Source organism: Glycine max, chromosome 14 (assembly GCF_000004515.6).
Source record: "Glycine max cultivar Williams 82 chromosome 14, Glycine_max_v4.0, whole genome shotgun sequence".
Taxonomy (NCBI): Eukaryota; Viridiplantae; Streptophyta; class Magnoliopsida; order Fabales; family Fabaceae; genus Glycine; species Glycine max.
Genome location: NC_038250.2, coordinates 3353751 through 3375933, shown reverse-complemented (window position 1 = coordinate 3375933; position 22183 = coordinate 3353751). Strand labels below are relative to the sequence as shown.

General features: G+C 32.9%; 1 protein-coding gene and 1 pseudogene across 1 annotated transcript; one reads left to right on the top strand and one right to left on the bottom strand.

Annotated features, from left to right (window-relative positions):
• Positions 1-419: 419 nt before the first annotated feature.
• LOC100789401 (pentatricopeptide repeat-containing protein At2g13420, mitochondrial-like) lies at positions 420-2658 on the bottom strand (annotated as a pseudogene).
• A 5982-nt stretch (positions 2659-8640) lies between these two features.
• Positions 8641-21092, top strand: LOC100800328 (ubiquitin C-terminal hydrolase 12). The gene is made up of 32 exons (XM_003545483.5): positions 8641-8821; positions 9187-9259; positions 9669-9819; positions 9905-10062; positions 10598-10863; positions 10968-11186; positions 11276-11384; positions 11467-11582; positions 11800-11898; positions 12510-12619; positions 13223-13297; positions 14184-14262; positions 14343-14489; positions 15006-15086; positions 15199-15318; positions 16109-16231; positions 16822-16899; positions 16997-17085; positions 17173-17281; positions 17619-17687; positions 17768-17875; positions 18098-18153; positions 18291-18468; positions 18548-18649; positions 18729-18800; positions 19074-19139; positions 19362-19427; positions 19613-19699; positions 19834-19950; positions 20102-20176; positions 20289-20375; positions 20535-21092. Exons 1-32 carry the CDS (start codon positions 8792-8794, stop codon positions 20574-20576), a joined length of 3357 nt encoding a protein of 1118 aa, XP_003545531.2. The 5' UTR covers positions 8641-8791; the 3' UTR covers positions 20577-21092.
• The last annotated feature ends 1091 nt before the right edge of the window (positions 21093-22183 follow it).

Here is a 22183-nt window from a genome sequence, read left to right as displayed (position 1 = left end):
TTTTTACGGTTAATCTATAATTTTATAGTGAGTTTACTCTTAACTTACTTTTATAATAAAAATATCAAAACATAAACCATATCACATTAAAATCAATTTTACAAAATTAATTTTATCAACATTCATCCAAATATTATAATTGAATTTTTCATACCATATGACCAATTTAAAATACGATAAGAATATTATAAAGAATTTCTTCAGTGGAGCAAATGCTATAGGATGGTCTTAAATAACATGCCCTTCAATCTCATCATATGATCAGATATGTATGCTCTTCCATTCATAGAATTCCATCATCTGTTACAAATTTGCCAAGGAGTCTTTACAACACAAACTACACTCTCCTAATTTTATTGGCAAAAGGCATAGATCCCCCCCCCCCCCCCCCAAAAGAAAAAAAAAACAGACTTGCAGCAAATCACATTCGGGGTGCAGTTGCATCCCCCTCCCCCTCCCCACCAAATTCAAAGAACGATAGTGCTGATAGATTTGTCACTACAATGTATAGAAAGAATAAAAGAAAAGAAGAGAATGAATATAAATTTAAGAACTTCAAAATGAAGGTGATTATATTGGTTTACAGATATAGTATAATCAAGAAAGCTACCACCAGTTATAACTTCCCCAATCCATCCCTACCAGAGTTGTCAAATCTAGATGTTGTGAACCTATGATGAAAAGCCTTGGCTGATCCTCCTGAATTAGGGGTTCCATTGTGAACCTCGTCTTAAAACTTGTAGTATAACTTCCACTGGTAAAAGAATGAACTTTAGTACTTTCAAATTTCAATAGATGGGTGTTACCAGAGCCCTCCAACTGTTCCTTTTTGGACTTCAAAAAGGAGAGAATTCTCCAGGATGCTCTGTCATCCAACCACTATGTTTTGATTTCTGTAATTCTGTAGAATATTAACTTGTAATGCCACTTTCTTCCGTAAGAACCTTTTTCTTTTCACAAGCTTTACCCATATCATGAGGTGCAGACCTATACATCCCACTTAGTCATCCTCTTTCTGGAATCTGGTAGTTTTAAAATAGCCTATAGCAGAATTATGTGTAATAATGTAGCTTATCTCCTGTATGGCTTCAATTGATAATTCTGAAACTCTGAACCAAACGTGATCAATTCCTCGTCAAGCATCTTCATTAACCTCCTCCAAGTTCTCAACATATCAGCCTGAATCAGTCCCCTGTAAAGGGTGTCAAAGGTACCTTTCAGAAGAAGAAACCCATTCTCTATCATCTCAACAAAATAATGGCAAGCCTCCCTCCATTTCTGTCTCTCACACAACCCATGTATCAAAACCGTATACAAGTCCAAATCCAGCCCCGCCCCAGTCTCCTTCATATCCTCCCATATCTCCTTCACAACCTTGATCATCTCAAACCTCAAAAACATCCTAATCAATATGACATACGTATGCGAACTCGGCGCGCACAGTCCATCCACCTTCATCCTCTTAAACATTCTCAACGCACTCTCCCCATCCTTCCTCCCTCTAAACTTCTTGAAGAAGCAATTATACGTCGCGGCACACGGACTCACCCCATCCCTCACCATCTCCTCAAGCAACCTCTCAGCATCCTCAAGCCACCCGCACGAGGCCAGACACTTGATTACCGAAGTGTACATCACCACATTGGGACATATCCCTTTCTCCTTCATCAACCTCAGCTGATCCAGCACGAGCTGCGGCATATGCGCGCGGCTATTAACATGAAGCAAGATCGAAAAGCTAGTCACTTCAGGCTCAATCCCGCTCTCACGCATTTGATCAAACACCTCCTCTGCATTCCGTATAGTTCTCTCAAACATCTCTGGGTGCAGACTCACCTTCCTACAAACCCCATTAACAAAACGTTATAAGTAACAACATTAGGCTCGATTCCTTTATCAATCATGTCTTTTAGAAATGTTTGCGCCATTTTAACGCTCCCAAGTTTGCCCCACCCGTAGATCAAAACGGTGTAGATTTTCACGATGGTGGGGAATGTGTGTTTGTTTTTGTTGAAAACCTCGGCGGCGAGTCTGACGTGGCCATACTTGCAGAGCGTGTCGAGCAAGACGCAGATGTCTTCGGGCGTCGTTTTGGTTTATGAGAAGGCGTCGTGTCGTGGAAGGCGCGTACGGCTTGGCGCGTGAGGCGGGCGCAGATGAGGCGGCGAATTAGGGTTAGGAAAGTAGAAGGGGTTGGGGTGAGGTGGCTTTGGTCCATTTCGACGATGAGTTACCATGCACGTCGAATTGGCGAATCTTGGCCATGGTGTCGATGAGGAGGGTGTAGGATGAGTGGGAGAGAGGGGCTCGGGGAGGGTTTTGGCGCAGTGGAAGAGGGAGAGGGCGATCTTGGAGTGGTTTTTGAGGCGGAGGAGGGTGGGGGTGAGGGTGATGCTGTGGAGCTGGAGGCTTGACTCGGTGGCGTGGAAGGGGTTGTGGTGCTGCAGGAGGAGCTTCGAGACCAGTTCGACGTCGCTTTCGTCGCGAGGTGACGGCGGTGGGAGGGAGCAGAAGCGGCGGAGGAGTGGCTCTGACGGGGTTTGGGAAACGTCATGATGGTGTTGCTTCAAACTTGGAAGTACAGTACATACGATGCAGAAATGCGGAAGAGAGTTAGACATCTGACTTCTGACATATTATTTGACCCTTTTTTGAGTATCCATTTTGATATGTGAAGTGTGAGTTCTTTGATGAAAATAAATAAATTTAATGATATTTAAAAATATATAAAAATGGGATAAATTAGTTAAATGGTTTTTCTTAACTCAAAATACTTGTGTTTATCTTACATCTTTAGATTCAATTGTCATTGACAGATGTCATTTATCTTGTTTAATTAAGAGATTAATTTATCATCATATTATTTAGAAAATATTTTGTCAATTTAAAAAATTCAACATGAATTTAACAACTTATTTTAGTTTCTAAATTTAATATTTTATTGATATTTTCATCCTTAAATTTAATTATATATTTTTATTTTGATCCTTAAACTTAATTATATATTGTTATTTTGATCCTTAAAATAATTTTTAAATTTAAATTAAGTCTCATATTATATGTAAATTATTAACATAAAAATTAACATATTTTTTTATTTCTATTATGTATTACTTATATTTTTTACCTTCTTTTTATAAATTCTATCATTTAAATTATACTCTTGATATGAAATTAATTTATGAGATCACAAAGTAGTAGTTAACAACTGAATTAAAAAACATTAGTAATAATATTTTATAAGATTTTAAACTTTGATCTTCTACTCAGATGAAATTATTACCTATAATATAAAGATAGTTAAAAAACATGAAAATTTAGGGATGAAGGAAGCCTAAGCGGGAGGAGTATTTGTTATTAATAGACATGATCCACAAAGTATATGTTATTTTCATTTTATTGATTGCATATAGAATGTGGAGAGTGAAAAAAATGTACGGATGAAGAAGGCATAAGTGGGAGGAGTGACATAGATCTATGTAACCAATTAGCACATAATCGATATTAAAATGAAAGAATCAAGCATATCATGTAAAAAACAAAATTTATTTTTATGAACTACTATCATAAGTTATATATACACATCAAATAATTTTAAATGTAATGTTGAGAGTGTTGAAAAAATTATTTAAAATTTTAAATTGAATAAAATATAACTCCTTACCAAAACTAGACAATGTTTATTAAGAAAAAGTTCAAATTTTTCTAAGATGTTTTTGTGTTATTTTCATATTAAAAATGATGTTTCAATTGAATAAATAACCTTTACATGCAAATGATGGACGTGTAAATTAAGATGAACTATAGAATATAAAAGGTAAATGTGCAAAATATGACCAACATAAAATAGAAATAAAGATATGGTGATGACTATACTAATAATTTATATTTAGCGTGAAACTTAATTAAAAATTCTAAAGTTTTTCTAAGGACAAAAATGACCATATGAAAAGAATTTAAGGAACTCAAATGCTAGTAATTAGTGAAGTTTTAAGATTAAAATAACAACAATTTTTTAACTAAATTTTAAAAATAACAATTTTTTAGACTGGAAAATTAATCCACCGATAATATATTAACAAATTAATCTCAACGAGTAAACAACACACATGATATTTTTTTATGACAATTGGATCTAAAGTGTCACGTAAGCGTTTGAATTAACAAATAAAACTTAATGATAAGATAAATTTATTATATTTTTTCACATTCAATAACTAAATTTTAATTTTCCACCTTTCAATAATTAATCTTTCAACACCTTACATTTTCATTGATCTAAAAATTGATATTATAACTCAGGCTCATTTGTCATTAGTGGACTCAAGACATAAAACAAGTTACTTTCAAATCATATATGATTCTTGTTTGGTATATTGATAAGTTTGATATTAATTACGGAAAATCTAACATAACCCTCATCTTTTATCCAAATTGGAGAGTTGATGTAACTCATGTAAGATTTTATATAATAATAATAATAATAAATCATTTTAGATTAGAGTGTGTATGTTTTTACTTTGGTATAAGTCCCAACATAATCAGATAGGGGAGTTAATAGAAAGCTGTGACATAAACATTGTCTGATTTGTTTCAAAAATTGTCAATAAAATGGATAAACACAAATTTAGTAATTGAAGTAATAAAAAATATTATGTAGTTAATTTATTACCTGATAAATAATTATTTGACCGGATGTTTGAGAACATATTGTAAAAATTTAAATTATTTTATACAGAAAAATAAACGTCCAATTTGGTGTTTGGCACAAATTTTGGCTTTAAATCAACGGTTCAACATGGTATATACTACATAGACGTATTATCGGGGGAAATTATTACACTTTAAATTAAAAGTAAAGGAGGTAAAAAGAAGACCTAGCAGCGACTGCAATACCAAAGAAATGCCAAAACGTCATTGCAAGCATTACAAAAAGTTACGACATCGTAAGAAGCAAAAAGGAAGTCCCCTGATGCAATAAAATAAAATAAAATAGTTTGTTAGTCATGAATTTTTAGACAGTAAACACTTTTTTTTTCTTAGGGATTAATCAACCGAAAAAAAACATGTTTTTTTTCTTCTAAACATCGATTTACAGCGGAAAAAAACGAAGCCGAAATACATAATCTGTACGAATTTGGAGATACAGAGTGTCTTTAATTGTGTGTGTATAATAATAAAATATAAAATATAGTTTCCGTATATTTTTAGAATCTTCGTTAGAAAACTCTGTTTATCATTTTTGTTGGATTTCTATTCCTGATTATGTTTCTTAGTCAATAATATTTACATTCAAAACTTTGATCAAAGGATCCGTTGTTGAGCCCAATTATATTCAGAATCATTAGTGAATATATATGATGTGAAAGGAATGAAAAATAAAAAATAAAATAAATAATCAATGAGGTCCGGGTAAGACATACGTCTCACTAATCAATGAAAGTGATATACGTAATAACAATTCCTAAAAACACTTTTGTTAGAAAGAAAAACACTTAAAAATATTTTAGTTTAAGAATAATTTTTACAATTTTTTAATTTATATATAGACATATTAATTTATATATATCTACACCGTTATGTAAAGATGTCATTTCTTTAAATAATTTCTTTTTGTTTGTACTTTTATTTGACTATTACATCTTTTTTATTGTTTTCGAAACCACTCCCTCCTAATTTCCTTTTAACTTTTATTCTCTCTTTCAACTTATTTTATAAAAAATATAAAGAGACAAAAAGTGTTTCTCGTTTCTTTCTTTATATTTAAGGTTATATGCACTTCTTTTTCCTATAATTTTCTGATTTTTGGTAGTCCCTGTGATTTTTTTAATAAAGGTAATTGGAATATGTTATTTTGTTTTTTTACATTTAGTGCTTATTGTTATTTTTCTTAAACGCGACCAATCATGATTAATAAGTTCTTACGTTAAGTGTAACATCTCTCAAAGTCGACATCTTAACAATTCACATTATGACATTTCAAATATTGACACTTAAGTTATTTCTTTTTGTTGGTCAAAATTTTCCATAAGTAACCATTTATGAGGCATCAACAATAAGTTTGGACACCATTTTGTACCGGTCAATTGTTTTTCGAGATCATTGACTATCATTTTAAACCAATATGAGATTTTTTAGTGTGCTATGGAATCATTCACATGCTTCTTGATAAACTTCCTAAAATGTCACCATTATGAAATTACTCCAAGTCAAGTATGCTCAAGTGTCAAGTTCTTAATAGATGAGTTATCGAAAAGTAGATGCATCTTGTTGGTATAACCTTATAAGTTATTTTCAGTTGTACAACCTTATACTTGTACAATCTTAGATCTATCTCGTTTTAGTATTCTTCACTTGAAGTGTTACATGTCAATCAGCTTCTGTTCGATTTATCCTCAAACCACACTACACTAGTAGAGTAGTCTGTTCTAATACCATTTGTAATGCTCCTAAGAGTTAACATTTCGAAGACTCACTTTACAACACTTTACTCAACTTTCTCATTAATTAAAACCCTTTACACTTCAAAATCCTCCGTAGATAACATTCTTCAAAGCCCAACAATCGACTTTAACATTTAATTGTTTTCAAAATCATTAACTGTCCCCACAAACTAACATGAAAATTGTCAATGTATTTTAATCTTACTCAAGTGATTTACAGGAAACTTCTCAGGAGGTCACTCATTCAAAAAATTTCTAAGGCAAACACACACAACAGTGAAATTCTTAAATGATAGACTACCATAAAGTAGATGCATATTTTTGGTATAAATAATACTAATTAATTTTTTCAAGTCATCATCAATAGTACAATTTCATACTACACAACCTCTAGATCTCCCTCATCTTGGTGTGTGTTAAGTCACAATGTTACACCAACAAAGTGATAATGTCAATAAGTTAAATGTTAGCAAAAAAATGTAATGTTTTGGATGTCATGTCAGTAACATTAGGGACTACAAATAAAAATAATATAATTTACATGAACTACAAAAATATAATACAATTTATAGGAGCTAAACTAAAAAAAGGGACATATTTATGAGGACAAAAAATGGATTCAAGTTTTCATTAGGGCTTGGCCTAATTTGTTTGAAGGTTTGGCTAGCTTGAAAGTCTACTCATGTGAGTTTTTATTTAAAGGTCTAATCCTTAGTAGACTATCTAATAAACTAAGATAGACTTTGAAAATGAGCAGACAAAGCCTAAATTATAGCTCATGACAAATGCTAGAGAGGCTTTGCTCTTGAACTTTTTAAATAATCTCACTTGTTTTAGCCAAGTGTGTCTCGGTGAAGGACAATATTGTCTTGGTAGTTGGTATTATGATTTTTTGAGTGATAGTCATAGGTGGTGGTGTAAATGTGATTTCAGGATTACACTATGAATTAACTCCATAGTAAAAATTTGTAAAAACAACAAATTATATTGTAACTATCACAAAGTCTTTGAATTCGACAAACCATATGAATGGACCCTTAGGCCAGACCAAATCTTTAAAATGAAATCTCTTGTTATAATTATGACTCAACATTTTGGTTTTTTAAAACATATTTTTATTTGTGTGGCTAACACCTTTTAGAATAAGCTAAATCTTCAAACAAAACAAAACAAATCTTAAAAATTAGCTTATAACAAAAAATATAAACTTTTATAATTCCAATAAATATGTATCTAACTATCTATCTTATATTAATATCTAATTTAAGATTTTAAATTTTTGTAGTCATCTAAATGTGTTATTATTTTACTTTTAGTTTATTTAAAATATATCTATTTTTTGTTTTTTTCCTTGTTAATATGATACTGTGTTATTATAATTTTTTTTTATGTTATCATTTGTTGATGTGACATTTAACATGTGACCATTAATAATTTCTAACATCAATAATTAAATAAAATAAATGATAAATTTATGAGACCTTTTATGTTGTTTTTACTGGAAATAAAAATGAAAAAATTATAGGGATACAAATAATATGATATTTTAACCTATTATATATAATATAACGGTATGATATATAATATGATATTTTATAATAGAATATGGTAAATTATAAATATTTTTTTTCAACATTCATGTAGTACTCATTCTTCTGCAATTATCTTTTTACATTTGGAAACTTTTCATATTTTATTCTTATCTAAGTAAAGAAATTTAAATCATGAAAAATCTAAATACACAATTAATTAGCATTTTAATTTATTTTTTAAATTTGTAAACTTTTTCTTATTTTGTTTTTATCTAAGTAAAGACATTAATTCAAGAAAAAAATCAAATGCCAAATTAATTATTAGGATTAGAAACAAATGTAGACTAAGAGAAGAAATATTTTTTGTGGTCGGAAACAATAAAAATACATAATGTGTGTTCTTCTTACAGAATTTGTTCGGCATCAATAATCTTAAAATCTTGAATCATTTAGTTAAAAATACAAAACGTAACTACCACGACATCTGTTGTTGGTTTAGAAGACATATTCATATGTAAGAAACCGTAAAAAATTCCACATTTACGACCATGCTATTATTTTTATTTTTTTCCATAGTTATTGAATATATAGAAATTCGGCCCAGAAAAATGAGCGGTGAAATACCGAGAATGCCCAAAGCCCCAAATAAAAACCAAAGACATTTCTCCCTGTCGTCTCGAGCAATAGCAACACAGCAATAGCTTCTGGTGATCTCGTTTTCTCACATTGCTCTCTTCCCCCTTTCTCTCTCCTCTTTCTCTCTCTTCCATTGCTTCTCCATAAGCAACGCCACGCGAGGTCAATTGCGCCATCGCCATGACTGTGATGACTCCTGCTCCCATTGACGTACGTTCCCTTACCCCTCACTCTGCAACTCCCCCCGCGCTTCCAATCACTCGCGCGTTTTCAATTTCGCGAGTCGTTTTTCGCTTTCTCTTATTTGCTTGCTTGATTTTTGTTCCTTTTTTCTGTTTCGGCGAATGGTGTCAATTTTGATTGTCGTTTTGGTGGGGAGGGTTGGGTTGCAGCCGAGTGGATGGGGGTTTCGTGTTAGGGGTTGTGGTTTTGATCTGCGCGAGTGGAATTTGCTTCAATTACGATGCATTCCGTGCTCGGAATTTGGGGATTTGGTTGGGGTTGGTTCTTCGGTGGATCCGAAGTAGGGTGATAGTGATGATTTCTTTTTGGTTTGTGTGTTTTGGTTTTTGCAGCAGCAGCAGGAGGACGAGGAGATGCTTGTCCCGCACACGGATTTGGCTGAGAATAATCACCAACCCATGGAAGGTACTTGTTGCTTTCTCACTCTTTTGATCCGTGGAGAAACCCCCTCTTTCTCTGTTACTCTATTTATTGGCTTTTATATGATCGATTTAAATAGTTTCCTAAGAGTTCAGGGAGACACTTCATGCGTTGTTTGACTGCCAGAGAGACAGAGAGGGAATAACTGATTGACGAATTGGTCATAAAGAGTTCTAGGTTTTCCTGACAAAAAGTGATTTCTTGTTAGATTGCATTTTGGAGAGGTTATGTGTTTTCAACGTCTTTATTGATTGATCGCATCATTGTTTTTCTCTCTCTTTCCTTGCAACTGAGTAGAGGGTCTAGTTCATTTATTGTCCCCCCCCCTGGTTTTCAGCTGATTTAAGGCATGATACTTAGTTGTTCTTTTTCATTTATTTTGATGATTGGTTAGTTGTGGCTCAACCTGATGCTGCCAACACTGTGGAGAGTCAGCCTGTCGAGGATCCTTCAACGTCAAGGTTCACATGGAAAATTGACAACTTTTCTAGGATGAATACAAAGAAGCTCTATTCAGAAATATTTGTTGTTGGTGGTTATAAATGGTATCATGCTTTTACTCTGTCTGAGTTGATTAATGGTGTGCTTATCTTTAATGATCTCTTCTGAACCTTGTTTTTTACTGGGCAGGCGTGTACTTATTTTCCCAAAAGGGAACAATGTGGACTATTTGTCCATGTATTTGGATGTTGCAGATTCAGCTAGTTTACCCTATGGCTGGAGTAGATATGCACAGTTTAGCTTGGCAGTTGTTAATCAAATCCATAATAAATACTCTGTGAGAAAAGGTAGTCTATTCAGTTTGTACCTTACAATTGTTGCAAGATGATGTACCATGTATGTATGCAGAAAATATCATTGCTTGAAGTAAGAGTAAAGAAAGCTGTGAGATTTTTTGTTGCAATTAATTTAAGAACATTTAATTAATGATAATATATATATATATATATATATATATATATATATATATATATATATATATATATTTAAAAACATTTAATTCTTGAATTTTATTTTTCTTGTAATGTTGGATCTAAATCTGGACATAGTTATATTACTTATCTTAAATGAATGCCCTAAGGGCTCTTGTTAAGTAATAAAAAATGGAAACTATTTTTATATAATGCACGTAATGTATTGAGAGGTTAAAGTGTTTGACCTTTTATTCAATACTTTGTATTTTTAAATTAACAAGTGCCCTAAGCTAAGGGCACTCATTAGCCTTTACCATGAAACAGAAGTGACAGGGGAATAAAGTGGAAATGCTCATAATTTTTGGGCATAGCCATGTGCTTTGTCATAACTTCATTTTATGCTATGTAGACACACAGCACCAATTCAATGCGCGGGAAAGTGATTGGGGTTTCACATCTTTCATGCCGCTTGGTGAATTGTATGATCCTAGTAGAGGGTATCTTGTGAATGATACTCTTGTAGTTGAAGCCGAGGTTCTTGTTCGTAGAATTGTTGATTACTGGACTTATGATTCAAAAAAGGAGACTGGCTATGTTGGACTTAAGAACCAGGGAGCTACATGTTATATGAATTCTCTACTCCAAACTTTGTACCATATTCCTTATTTTCGAAAGGTCAGCCATTGTTTCTCTTGTTTTTTTTTTCCTTCAGAAGTTTTATTTTTTTACTGGATGGTGATGAGGAAGTTTGGATTTGGGTCCTGGATATCATATTTCAGGCTGTATACCACATGCCAACAACAGAGAATGACATGCCCTCTGGAAGCATCCCTTTGGCTTTGCAAAGTTTATTCTACAAGCTCCAGTATAGTGACACCAGTGTTGCAACAAAGGAGCTCACTAAATCTTTTGGATGGGATACATATGATTCTTTCATGCAGCATGATGTTCAAGAACTGAACAGAGTCCTCTGTGAAAAACTTGAAGACAAGATGAAGGTAAAGGATTATCTTTGGACTTTCGTACAAAAACATTTTTGTGGAATACCGTCTCAAATTCATGATGATTATGTTCATTTTGTCTTTAGGGAACTGTTGTTGAGGGAACTATACAGAAGCTATTTGAAGGGCATCATATGAATTATATCGAATGCATCAATGTTGACTATAAATCAACTAGAAAGGAGTCATTTTATGGTACTTTCATGTACAGACTGAAGCTATGTGCTTAATTGTACCTTGCCACTTGATTCTAATTTAGTTTTACATATACTTGCAGACCTTCAGCTTGATGTGAAGGGCTGTCCTGATGTTTATGCTTCCTTTGACAAGTATGTTGAAGTTGAACGTCTTGAAGGGGATAACAAATATCATGCGGAACAATATGGTTTGCAGGTTTGCTGCAATTGTTTATTTTGGAATCTACTTGTAATAAGTCATTTGTAGAAGTTCTGAATCTTTTAGTTCTTATGTTGGGTGTACAAAAATTGTTTTGTTTGCAATTGCCAAGTTCTGAATCCTTTAAGTTTCTTATAGTTGCTGTCAATGCAATAATCTACACATTTTTTTAATATAGTTTCACGTATAAACTGATGATTTTTCATTTTTTCAGGATGCTAAGAAGGGTGTCCTGTTCATTGATTTCCCTCCTGTTCTTCAGCTTCAACTGAAAAGATTTGAATATGACTTTATGCGGGATACTATGGTCAAGGTTAGCAGTCCAATAGACTGATTGCTCTATATCATATTTTCTTCTCCAGTTAATTTATTTGCCGGGATATGAAGAAGTTAGCATTCAGTCAGACTAATATGGTTTCGTTTCAGTCAGTTTACTCTAGCTCACTATTAATGCCATTGAAGATTATATTGATTAAATTAATTATTTATTCTTGACAATCTACAGTGATATCCTTCTTTATTTGTAGTATGTATTCATTTACAGTACTGTTACTTCATGTTAGAAAGTGATTCGGCATGACTTGTGTTGTGATATTGAAAATCATGAAGGATTTCTGCAGGGATTTTCTTAATATTTATTTTTAAATGGAAATTGTTTTTTTTTTTTTTTGCTTACCTCTGCTCTGGGTCTGGGTGGGAAATCTTTTGGTTTGTTTGTTTGTGTGTGCACATGTGTGTGTGGATGTATTTAAAATTTATGTATGTCATTTGAAACAATCGGTTGAAGGGATATATTCTGCTAGAGAGATCATGGGCATTCCTTAGTTTTATTTTTCAGTCCATGGGCTCTTCTCTTTTGATGGAATGGTTAAACTCTCTTTTCCGTAAGTGGAAATTTAATTTTTTTCTTCTTCTTCCATGTAGATTAATGACCGCTATGAGTTTCCCTTGCAACTTGACCTTGATCGTGAGAATGGAAAATATTTATCACCTGATGCTGATAGGAATGTCCGCAATCTTTACACACTTCATAGGTAATGTAGTGGTAATGACGGCTGTATTTGTTGCAGACTGTATGGTTTTTTATTTGGGCTGCTCTTCTAGTGATCTCTCTTTTCATGACTTCTTTAGGAGTTGTCCTTGTTTCATGATATTTTATTTGGTGATTGTCATTTGGTGCATGATACCCAATTTTATTTTTGATTTTTTAGAAGTCACTTTCAGTATATATGTTGTCATATTTTTACTCATTTACTTGGTCTCATACAATCCATGTTCCATGGCTTCTACAATCTATAGAAAGAAAACGAAGATAAAGTAGAATAAGGAGAAAATGATGTGAGGATAGAGAATGGAAAGAAGAAAACAATTTATCTTTGGGAGAGCCATCTCATAGGCCTTCTGAATTTTCCAAATCAAGTGGGGATTGTATTTTTGAATAATCTTGGTACAGTAAACTTGGATTGTTAATGTTAAAGTTACCCTTTAAAAGTATTAATCAATAAAATTCATTGAAATTGTAATTTTTCTTTCTCAGTGCTGATGATGTCTATTAGTGTGCAATTATTTCTTTTTATGTGAATGCATATTTTTATCTGCGATGTTCATTATTTGACAGATTTAAATTTTTTCCACAGCGTTTTGGTTCACAGTGGTGGTGTGCATGGTGGACATTATTATGCTTTTATCAGGCCGACTCTATCTGAGCAGTGGTATGTTTACTCTGCTTTTAGGTCTGAATTTTTCAGTGCCATATGAGCTACATGTTTTTGTGCATGTGTGATGATGACTACTAGGGGCCTCATTACATGCTTTTTGGCTTGTGAGAAAACTTGAATAATTAGCTATATGCAATGTTGTCAAAATTGAGATCTTACACAAGATCGTAAATTGAAGGATCAAAACATGGATCATAAGATTATACCAAAATGCCCAAAGTTATACATAAAAGATACATGTGATAAATATGCACAAATAAGGAAAATATCTTGTAAATGATAACATTGAACTAAACTTAAAGCTGAAAATTCATATTCATAGATTTATATGGGTAATTTTCCATATGTTCATTAACCTATCTAATGTATATGTTACGCACGCAGGATCATGTGACAAATACTGATTTTTTAAGGGTGATCTATAGATGAAAGTCAGAACCTCGATAAATGAAAGTCAATAAAAGAGTTTTTTATTACAGAGATAAAAAAGAGTGTCTTATTACAGATAAAATTATAAAATATTTGTGATAAAAATGACATAGATAAGATATTTACTAAATGATAACTTTGAACTTAACTTCAACTGAAAAATCATATTCACAATTGGTAGTTTGTAAACGATCCCATTATTAGTTGCATGAGAGTATGTTGTGTCTTGTATTTTAAATGAGGCAGTTGCAGTGGTAAAAATTGAAATGCTGAATCTGTTTCTTTGACACTTGTCATTAGATTGATAATCTACATTGCTAATAATGTTTATCAATGAACTGGATATAACATGCAACATTCTGAGAGTCCTTTCACCTTATTTTTGTTATTTTGTATTGCATTTCTTACTGCTTTACTGAGCACTTCACTGCATGCTTTAATTGAATATTAGGTATAAATTTGATGATGAGAGGGTGACTAAAGAAGACACTAAACGGGCATTAGAGGAGCAATATGGTGGTGAGGAAGAGGTAATTGCTTTTTTGCAATTGGCTGTGGCATGTATTTGAACATTTACTTGTCGGTTATTTAACCACTTGTATTTTAACAGTTACCACAGACAAATCCTGGATTTAACAACACTCCTTTTAAATTCACCAAATATTCAAATGCTTATATGCTGGTGTATATACGTGAAGCTGACAAGGACAAAGTAATATGCAATGTGGATGAGAAAGACATTGCTGAACATTTAAGGGTAAGTGACTGTTCCTTGGTACTTTTGGGTTTAAATCAAGCCAAGTCGAATAGCTACATGTTTGTCTTCTGTATTTAAATTTAACTTGCTAAACAAATGCAGATGGCTAATTTATTTTAAGATAAGCATGTTCTGTTCAGATACTTGATGACTGTTCTCAAGTTCTCAACTGTGTTTTTTTATCTTCGTTATCCATCTATTTATATATACATGAGGGGTCAACTTACCCCAGTGTAAGTTACACCTACTTTTACACTATTTATTATCATTTTGGTGAGCAATTTTTTCCAAAACCCATCATTGTAATAGAAGTTCTTATCAAATAGATCATATTTGCAAAATTTTAGATTATTCCAAGATTATTTGATACCTCATTCATGTGGAGGATTGGTATGGTTTGGGTAGTTTTCATGGGGTTCTAGATGTGATATATAGTTATTAGTCAATGGTTAGATAGATGAACATCACTTTTTATACAAAAATTGTCTTTTAAATTTCTACAATGGATTAATGCAGGAGAGGTTGAAGAAAGAGCAAGAAGAAAAAGAGCACAAAAAAAAAGAAAAAGCAGAGGCTCACCTTTACACTATTATAAAGGTTCCTAGTTGGCTAGTTCCTAACTTGCTATCCTAGAATTGAGTACTTTGTGTCCTTACATAGATGCTGTGGGTTGCTTAATACCAAACTGTTAACATGTGATACTTCTTAGGTGGCACGAGATGAAGACCTTGCAGAGCAGATTGGAAAGGATATATATTTTGATCTTGTAGACCATGACAAAGTGAGGAGTTTCCGTGTTCAAAAACAGACGTCTTTTAACCTTTTTAAGGTATCATCATTACTCACGCTTTTAGCTCTCCTGCTAGATGTGTTTTGACCTGGCATACCCTATTTGTTTCTTGTCTGATTTGATTTGGTCTCTGCAGTAAATCTCTCTTGTTAAGCTGTTGCTTTTTTGTTGAAAATATTGTAATATAAGACAAACTAATTTTCTGTTAAAATGCCTTATTTTTTAATGACTCATTTAAGAGAAATATATTGTAGAATTATCCATTGACAGAAAACTATTGTACAAATGCTGCTGACTGGAAAAAAATTCAAAATACGATAGAAATCAGCAAGTTTCTTGGCATGGATATTTTTAGTATAATTTTTTCAAAGAAAGGGCACAAAAGAGACATGGGACACAGATATGATTGGCACAGACAAGGGGGCACAACAAATTTGAAAAATGATAGCACTCAACACAGTTATAATATAAATGAATCAAATCAATTTAATATTGACATGAAATAAAAGTCTTGTATCAAAAAATAGAATTCAAGTTTTAAAAATTGTTAGTTATTGTAGACAAAATAAAATGTTAAAATTTATCTAATTATTATGCTATTTTAATTTAATTTGCATAAAACTTAAAAAAAGTAAAAAAATATACAAATGCATCTGACAGTGTACGAGTATTTATGAAGTGTTTAGCATGGATAGATATCTAACAGCTATGACATGATACATATACAATTTAGAAGTATCCATTCTTAGATGATTGCTCAAAAGACATTCTATTATCATAAGCTTGATTTTTTTAAATCTGATTGCTGGCTCATCTGTGGGATACACAGGAAGAGGTTGCTAAAGAGTTTGGCATACCAGTTCAATTCCAGCGCTTTTGGCTATGGGCAAAGCGGCAAAACCATACGTATCGTCCAAATCGACCATTGACACACATGGAAGAAGCACAATCTGTAAATTCTCAAGCTTGCTTGAAGCTTCTCTATATTATCTTTCTCATATACTCTCCTTTGAGCTTTATATCTATTGCGTGTTTACCCCACACATGTTGAATGCTGAATCTGTTCTATGCATCATTTCTTAATCAACCTGTCAATTTCATAATTGTCCTGTCCGGTTGCTTATTTTATATTCAGTTTTGTGGGCTGGCCCAACAGTTTATTCCTTGTGTTGGCTTTGCTTTTAATTACTTCATGCCTGCCATTGTTTGCTAATTGTTTTTTATTTCCTGAAAATGAATAAAGAAAACAACCAGTATAAAATTTTTTTCATACCACTTTTTGGGGATCCCATGGTTTGGTTATTATGCCACTGGTTGTGCTAACTTTTCTGAGATTTATATCTTCCCGCTTTTGGTACTTAATTTTGTGGCTTGTCTCTTTATATATATATATATATATATATATATATATATATATATATACATCTTTTCTGGTCTCTTTGTATCGGTACCTCTGGTACTCAATTTCTTATATAAAACTATATTATCTTTGCTGATAAAAAAAATATATTTGTCTTTTCTCAATCTGATTTTGCGTTGCAGGTTGGACAATTGAGAGAGGTATCAAACAAGGTTCACAATGCAGAATTGAAATTGTTTTTGGAAGTGGAGCTTGGGCTGGTAACATTTGTATTTATGGAAGTTGCATACCATTTTCATAGCATGAATCATTAATATCCAAATTTCTGTCCTTTTGACAAACTATGTTGTTATTTAGGATGTATGTCCCATTGCACCGCCTGACAAGACAAAGGATGATATATTACTTTTCTTCAAGTTATATGATCCTGAAAAAGAGGAGCTACGGTACTGAGTAATGTCTTTATTTTAACATGCGTATGTGATAAAAGGTGAACCTTTGTTGACATAAGATGTATTTCCCTATTGTGGCAGTTATGCTGGAAGGCTCTTTGTGAAGAGTACTGGTAAGCCATCAGAAATCTTAACCAGGTTAAATAAAATGGCTGGTTATGATCCTGATGAAGAGATTGGACTATATGAGGTTTGTGTTATATTGTTTATTATTTTATGAGTTGCAAAATGCCTTGAAAATTGAGACTGTAGTTCATCCTTGTATGATCTAAACACAATATGCTTATTGAGATATTAGGCTTGGATTTAGCATTCTTAGTCTCATTTGTTTAATAATTAAATTTACTGATGATTGATGACAAATAAAGTGCATTATGTTACAAGAAAAAAGATATATTCTGCATGAGCCTTACCTCTAAAGAAGGACCTTCTTTTATTTTTATTTTTCATCTTTAGTTTCTGATGTCAACGAGTGACTTGAATCGTGTGGCATTGGTGAATTAACTGTGCCTACTATTATTGTGCAGGAAATTAAGTTTGAGCCAAATGTTATGTGTGAACCCATTGATAAGAAACTAACATTTCGAGCAAGCCAGGTAAATTATAAACACCATTGATGCACTTTGAGTTACTGTATCTTTGTTTGGTTTATTGATCTGTTTTTCTATATTTGCAGTTAGAAGATGGAGATATTGTATGCTTTCAGAAAGCTCCTGCTATAGACAGTGAACATGTCCGCTATCCAGATGTGCCTTCATACCTAGAATATGTGCACAATCGCCAGGTATTTTTCTTTTTGTGGTTCAATTAAAGGCATTTTGTATGGATTGACATGCAAAAGTGAAACTCTACCCATTTATTCATTCATATTCTGCCCCTTCCTCCTCTTTCTCCCTTGTCCACGCCTGCACATATCTGTACGTGTGTAACCAATATACCATGCAAGCTTTGTTGTGTTACCGTATGATATCTGCTAATTCTTTAATGTCTAATTTATGTATTTTAGGTTGTTCACTTTCGATCTCTAGAAAAACCCAAGGAAGATGACTTCTGCCTGGAGATGTAAGCATTGTGTAATTTATTGGAGCAAATCATTAGATTTAATATATTGCAATAGTTTACTTGAGAGTACATGTAAGTATTTATATATTATTATGCTTAGATTTGCATCCACATCTTATACTATGTATATTTTCTAGGTCAAGGCTCTATACATATGATGATGTGGTGGAGAAAGTGGCTCAACAACTTGGTTTGGAAGATCCATCCATAATTAGGCTTACCCCTCATAATTGCTACTCTCAACAACCTAAACCCCAACCTATTAAGTATCGTGGTGTGGACCATTTGTCTGATATGCTGGTTCACTACAATCAGGTAATTATTGACTTGTCCCAACTTTCATCTTGTTTCTTATTTAAAAAACAAAACATCTTATTCCTTTCATGCATGTCAGACTTCGGATATATTGTACTATGAAGTACTTGACATCCCTCTGCCAGAATTACAAGGATTGAAAACTCTGAAAGTTGCATTTCACCATGCAACCAAGGATGAAGTGAGTATATAGTAATCTGATTTTCTTTTGGTTTTTATCTGGATTATCTTCCGTGACACTTTTTTATTTGTTTATTCAGGTGGTTATTCATACCATCAGACTCCCAAAGCAGAGCACTGTGGGAGATGTCCTTGATGATCTGAAAACAAAGGTCATTGTGCATGAGTATTATTTAGTTCATCAACATGCCTAAACTGTACATTTACTCATCACTGAAATCACAATTACAACCAACGTGCACTCATGGCTTCCTCTGTATTTAAAAACAAAGGATACATGAAGCCATGCTTGTCGGTTTTGTTCAGTACTTCATTTAGTTATTGAAGTAGTAAATTTTTAACATAATTTTGTCAACTTGTCTTTTCCTCAGTATATGCTTTTTCACCTTAATTTTTGAAATATGCCTTGTGCTCATTTTTTACAGGTGGAATTGTCTGATCCTGAAGCCGAGCTTAGGTTGCTTGAAGTTTTCTATCACAAGATATACAAGGTGTTGTGTTATCTCTTTTTTAAGTGCTCCTGGATTTATTAATACTCTGATTATTTTTTCTGACCAAAATTATTTAGGAATCAGAATTCAATATACTTAATTTAGCATTGTCTCATGATCCTCCAATTGTTTGTGCCACTGAAATTGCAATTAACTTTAGGACATTAGTCCAATTTTCTTATTGAAATATGCCCATTTTGTCTTGTCTTTTTGCTTGTGCAGGTCTTCCCTCCCAATGAAAAGATCGAAAGCATTAATGATCAATACTGGACATTACGTGCAGAGGAGGTAGTAGTCTCTTTTTGTTTGAGTGGGCTGGAAAGGGAGATAGCTTTCAGTCCTTGAATTCTTCCTGCTTTTGTTAATTGAAATGATTGCACTAGTGGATTTTTCTAAATACTCAATTATAGTTTCATTTATTTATTCAGTTTATGTATAAAAATAAATGTGTCACTTTTTTCTTGGTATTCCAGATACCAGAAGAAGAGAAAAATCTGGGTCCTCATGATCGTCTAATCCATGTGTATCATTTTACTAAAGACACAGCACAGAATCAAATGGTATATAATTTTTAACTGATTCATTTTGCTTACTGGAGTTTGTAATATTTTGATGGCTTTGATATTTCATTCTGACGTTAATTGTATGCCAACCTTTTTGCCACTTTTTTTTCCCATTTGATTTGATATGACAGCAAATTCAGAACTTTGGGGAACCCTTTTTCTTGGTCATACATGAAGGGGAGACTTTGGCTGAAATTAAAGTAAGAATACAGAAGAAACTTCAAGTTCCTGATGATGAGTTTGTCAAGGTATTTCCTCTTGGTGCATTCTATGGGTATATTATGCTTCTTTTTAAGTAATTTTTCTTTGAATGATGGAAGTTTCATTGTTTATAAATATTAGTTAGTAAATTTGATGTTAATTTATCTAATTTTTATATTATGTTTCTTGTTTGGCCAGTGGAAATTTGCCTTTTTTTCATTAGGGCGTCCTGAATATCTTCAGGATTCTGACATTGTATCCAGTCGTTTTCAGGTACATTCATTTATACTTGGATTCCTTTTTTTTTTGGTTTGTGATAATTCAATTGATATTTAGCACCATTTTCATATGTCTGAATTTATGCTTGCATTGTATCTTGTGATAGAGGAGAGATGTTTATGGTGCTTGGGAGCAGTATCTTGGCTTGGAGCATACTGACAATGCTCCTAAAAGATCATATGCTGTTAACCAGGTTTGTAACTTTGCCTGCAAGAGCAATTTATATTAAGTACATTTTGGTCTTTTTAATTGTTGTGGTTGTCCACTATTCTGGTAATACTGGGTTTTAGTTTTGAGGTTGAGAGAACTTTGTTTTATTACACCATTTCAAGTTGCATGCGTTTTGTTTCAGAATCGCCACACTTTCGAGAAGCCAGTAAAGATTTATAATTAGGAAACTGGTATTGATGAGTTCTCGTCTTGCGAGGGATGAATTTGGCATATTCTGCTACATCTATGGGCATTTGTAAAAACAGGGAAAAATAGCGAAAGGCTACTCTGTATAGGCCATAATTAGTGAGATCAGCAATTCCAGGTGGTTTCTGCAAGTTAGAATTTATATTAGAATTGTGGTATGTAATTCTTTCTGTCAACGGATCTCAACACTGTCTGCCGACCACTGCCCGTTGAGCTTTACTACTTCCAACTGTGTGGAAGTTGTTCAAGTTGAGGTCATTGATCATCATCACTCCACTGTATCAGTACATAAGATTTTTGGATTAGTGAGTGTATACAGGGTATAGTTGGTTGACTCTTTTTTTGTTCATCTTGATTGCTTCCAGATTTTGTTCAGTCAGTAGTGCTACTTTAAGTGAGGGCTGCAAAATGGTGTGTGGCAGAGTTAATGTAATGTTGTAAAAGAGACTCGCCAGCCTAAAAATATAGTTTCCTGCCGCACCATTTGCTCCAACTCATGTGCCTTTTTTATTTTACTTTTTCCTGTTTCTTCGCCTCACCATTAAGCCACTTTTATTGATTAGAGTTTGGCTGTTAAAGTTAAGCTAAAAATAAGCCAGGCTAAACATATAGCTCACTCACATTTTGAACTTTAGGTCAGAAGTTACCACGATTCCTATATGATAATTTTACTTTACTCACATCATGAACTTTGGTCCAGAAGTTATAAGCATTACAGTTATTGTTTCAGTTGGTGGAGAGTGACAATTTTAGATATGCTATGCATTTTTATAGCGTTATATTATTTAATTATAAATTATTATCAATGATAAATTTATTAATTTTATAATAATTATTTTAAAAATTATATCAACTTTAATTTTTAATTTTTTACGATAAAAAAATAAAATTTTAGTTGATATAATTATTAAAACAAATTGATTGATTTGCACCATAAATTTTTTATATATTAAAAATGTATTTTTGATTCTAGATTACATGTATGATTTATCATACGTAATTTTATTCAAATCTAATAAGAATCATTTATAGATGATAAAACTCTTCTAAATATTGAACATAATTACATAGCTATTACTCAAAACCACTGGAACTGAAACAACTTGTGCTTCACGTCACTATTTAAAATGTATGACTATTCATGTAAGCATGAAGTTGAACCAAAGAAGAAAAAAAGTGGCTGAGGTTTGTGATGTATTTGAAGAGTAGCGACCGAAAAAATCGCAAGGCATATCTTAGCTCCACATACTGATAATAATAATATTATTTTTATCAATGGCCACTCTTCCTTGCTACTACACTCTTGATCCTCTTCCTCTATCTTGTTCTTCTAAAGCCTCTGTTGATCTTTGTCCATGTTCTTCCACACCTTCTCGCTCTATTCCCCAATTCCCCTCCAAACTACAACGCCAACCCAAGGCTGCTGACGGAAGTGTGTATGCTACTTTCTGACATGACATTGTGGTTCAAGGTTGGTGCTTGTGATTGCTAACGAGTGATGGGATTTTGCAGGGTGATCCGGTGCCTTGTCAGCGTTGTGCTGGCAACGGCAATTATCTTTCTGCATTTGAGCTTAATCATTGA

Bases quoted from the DNA above. Each gene is read 5' to 3' on its own strand.
- LOC100800328 (XM_003545483.5), top strand. From the start codon at position 8,792: ATGACTGTGATGACTCCTGCTCCCATTGAC. The intron at 10,063-10,597 runs GTAGTCTATTCA...TATGCTATGTAG, and splicing joins TAAATACTCTGTGAGAAAAG to ACACACAGCACCAATTCAAT. The intron at 16,232-16,821 runs GTAAATTCTCAA...TTTGCGTTGCAG, and splicing joins ACATGGAAGAAGCACAATCT to GTTGGACAATTGAGAGAGGT.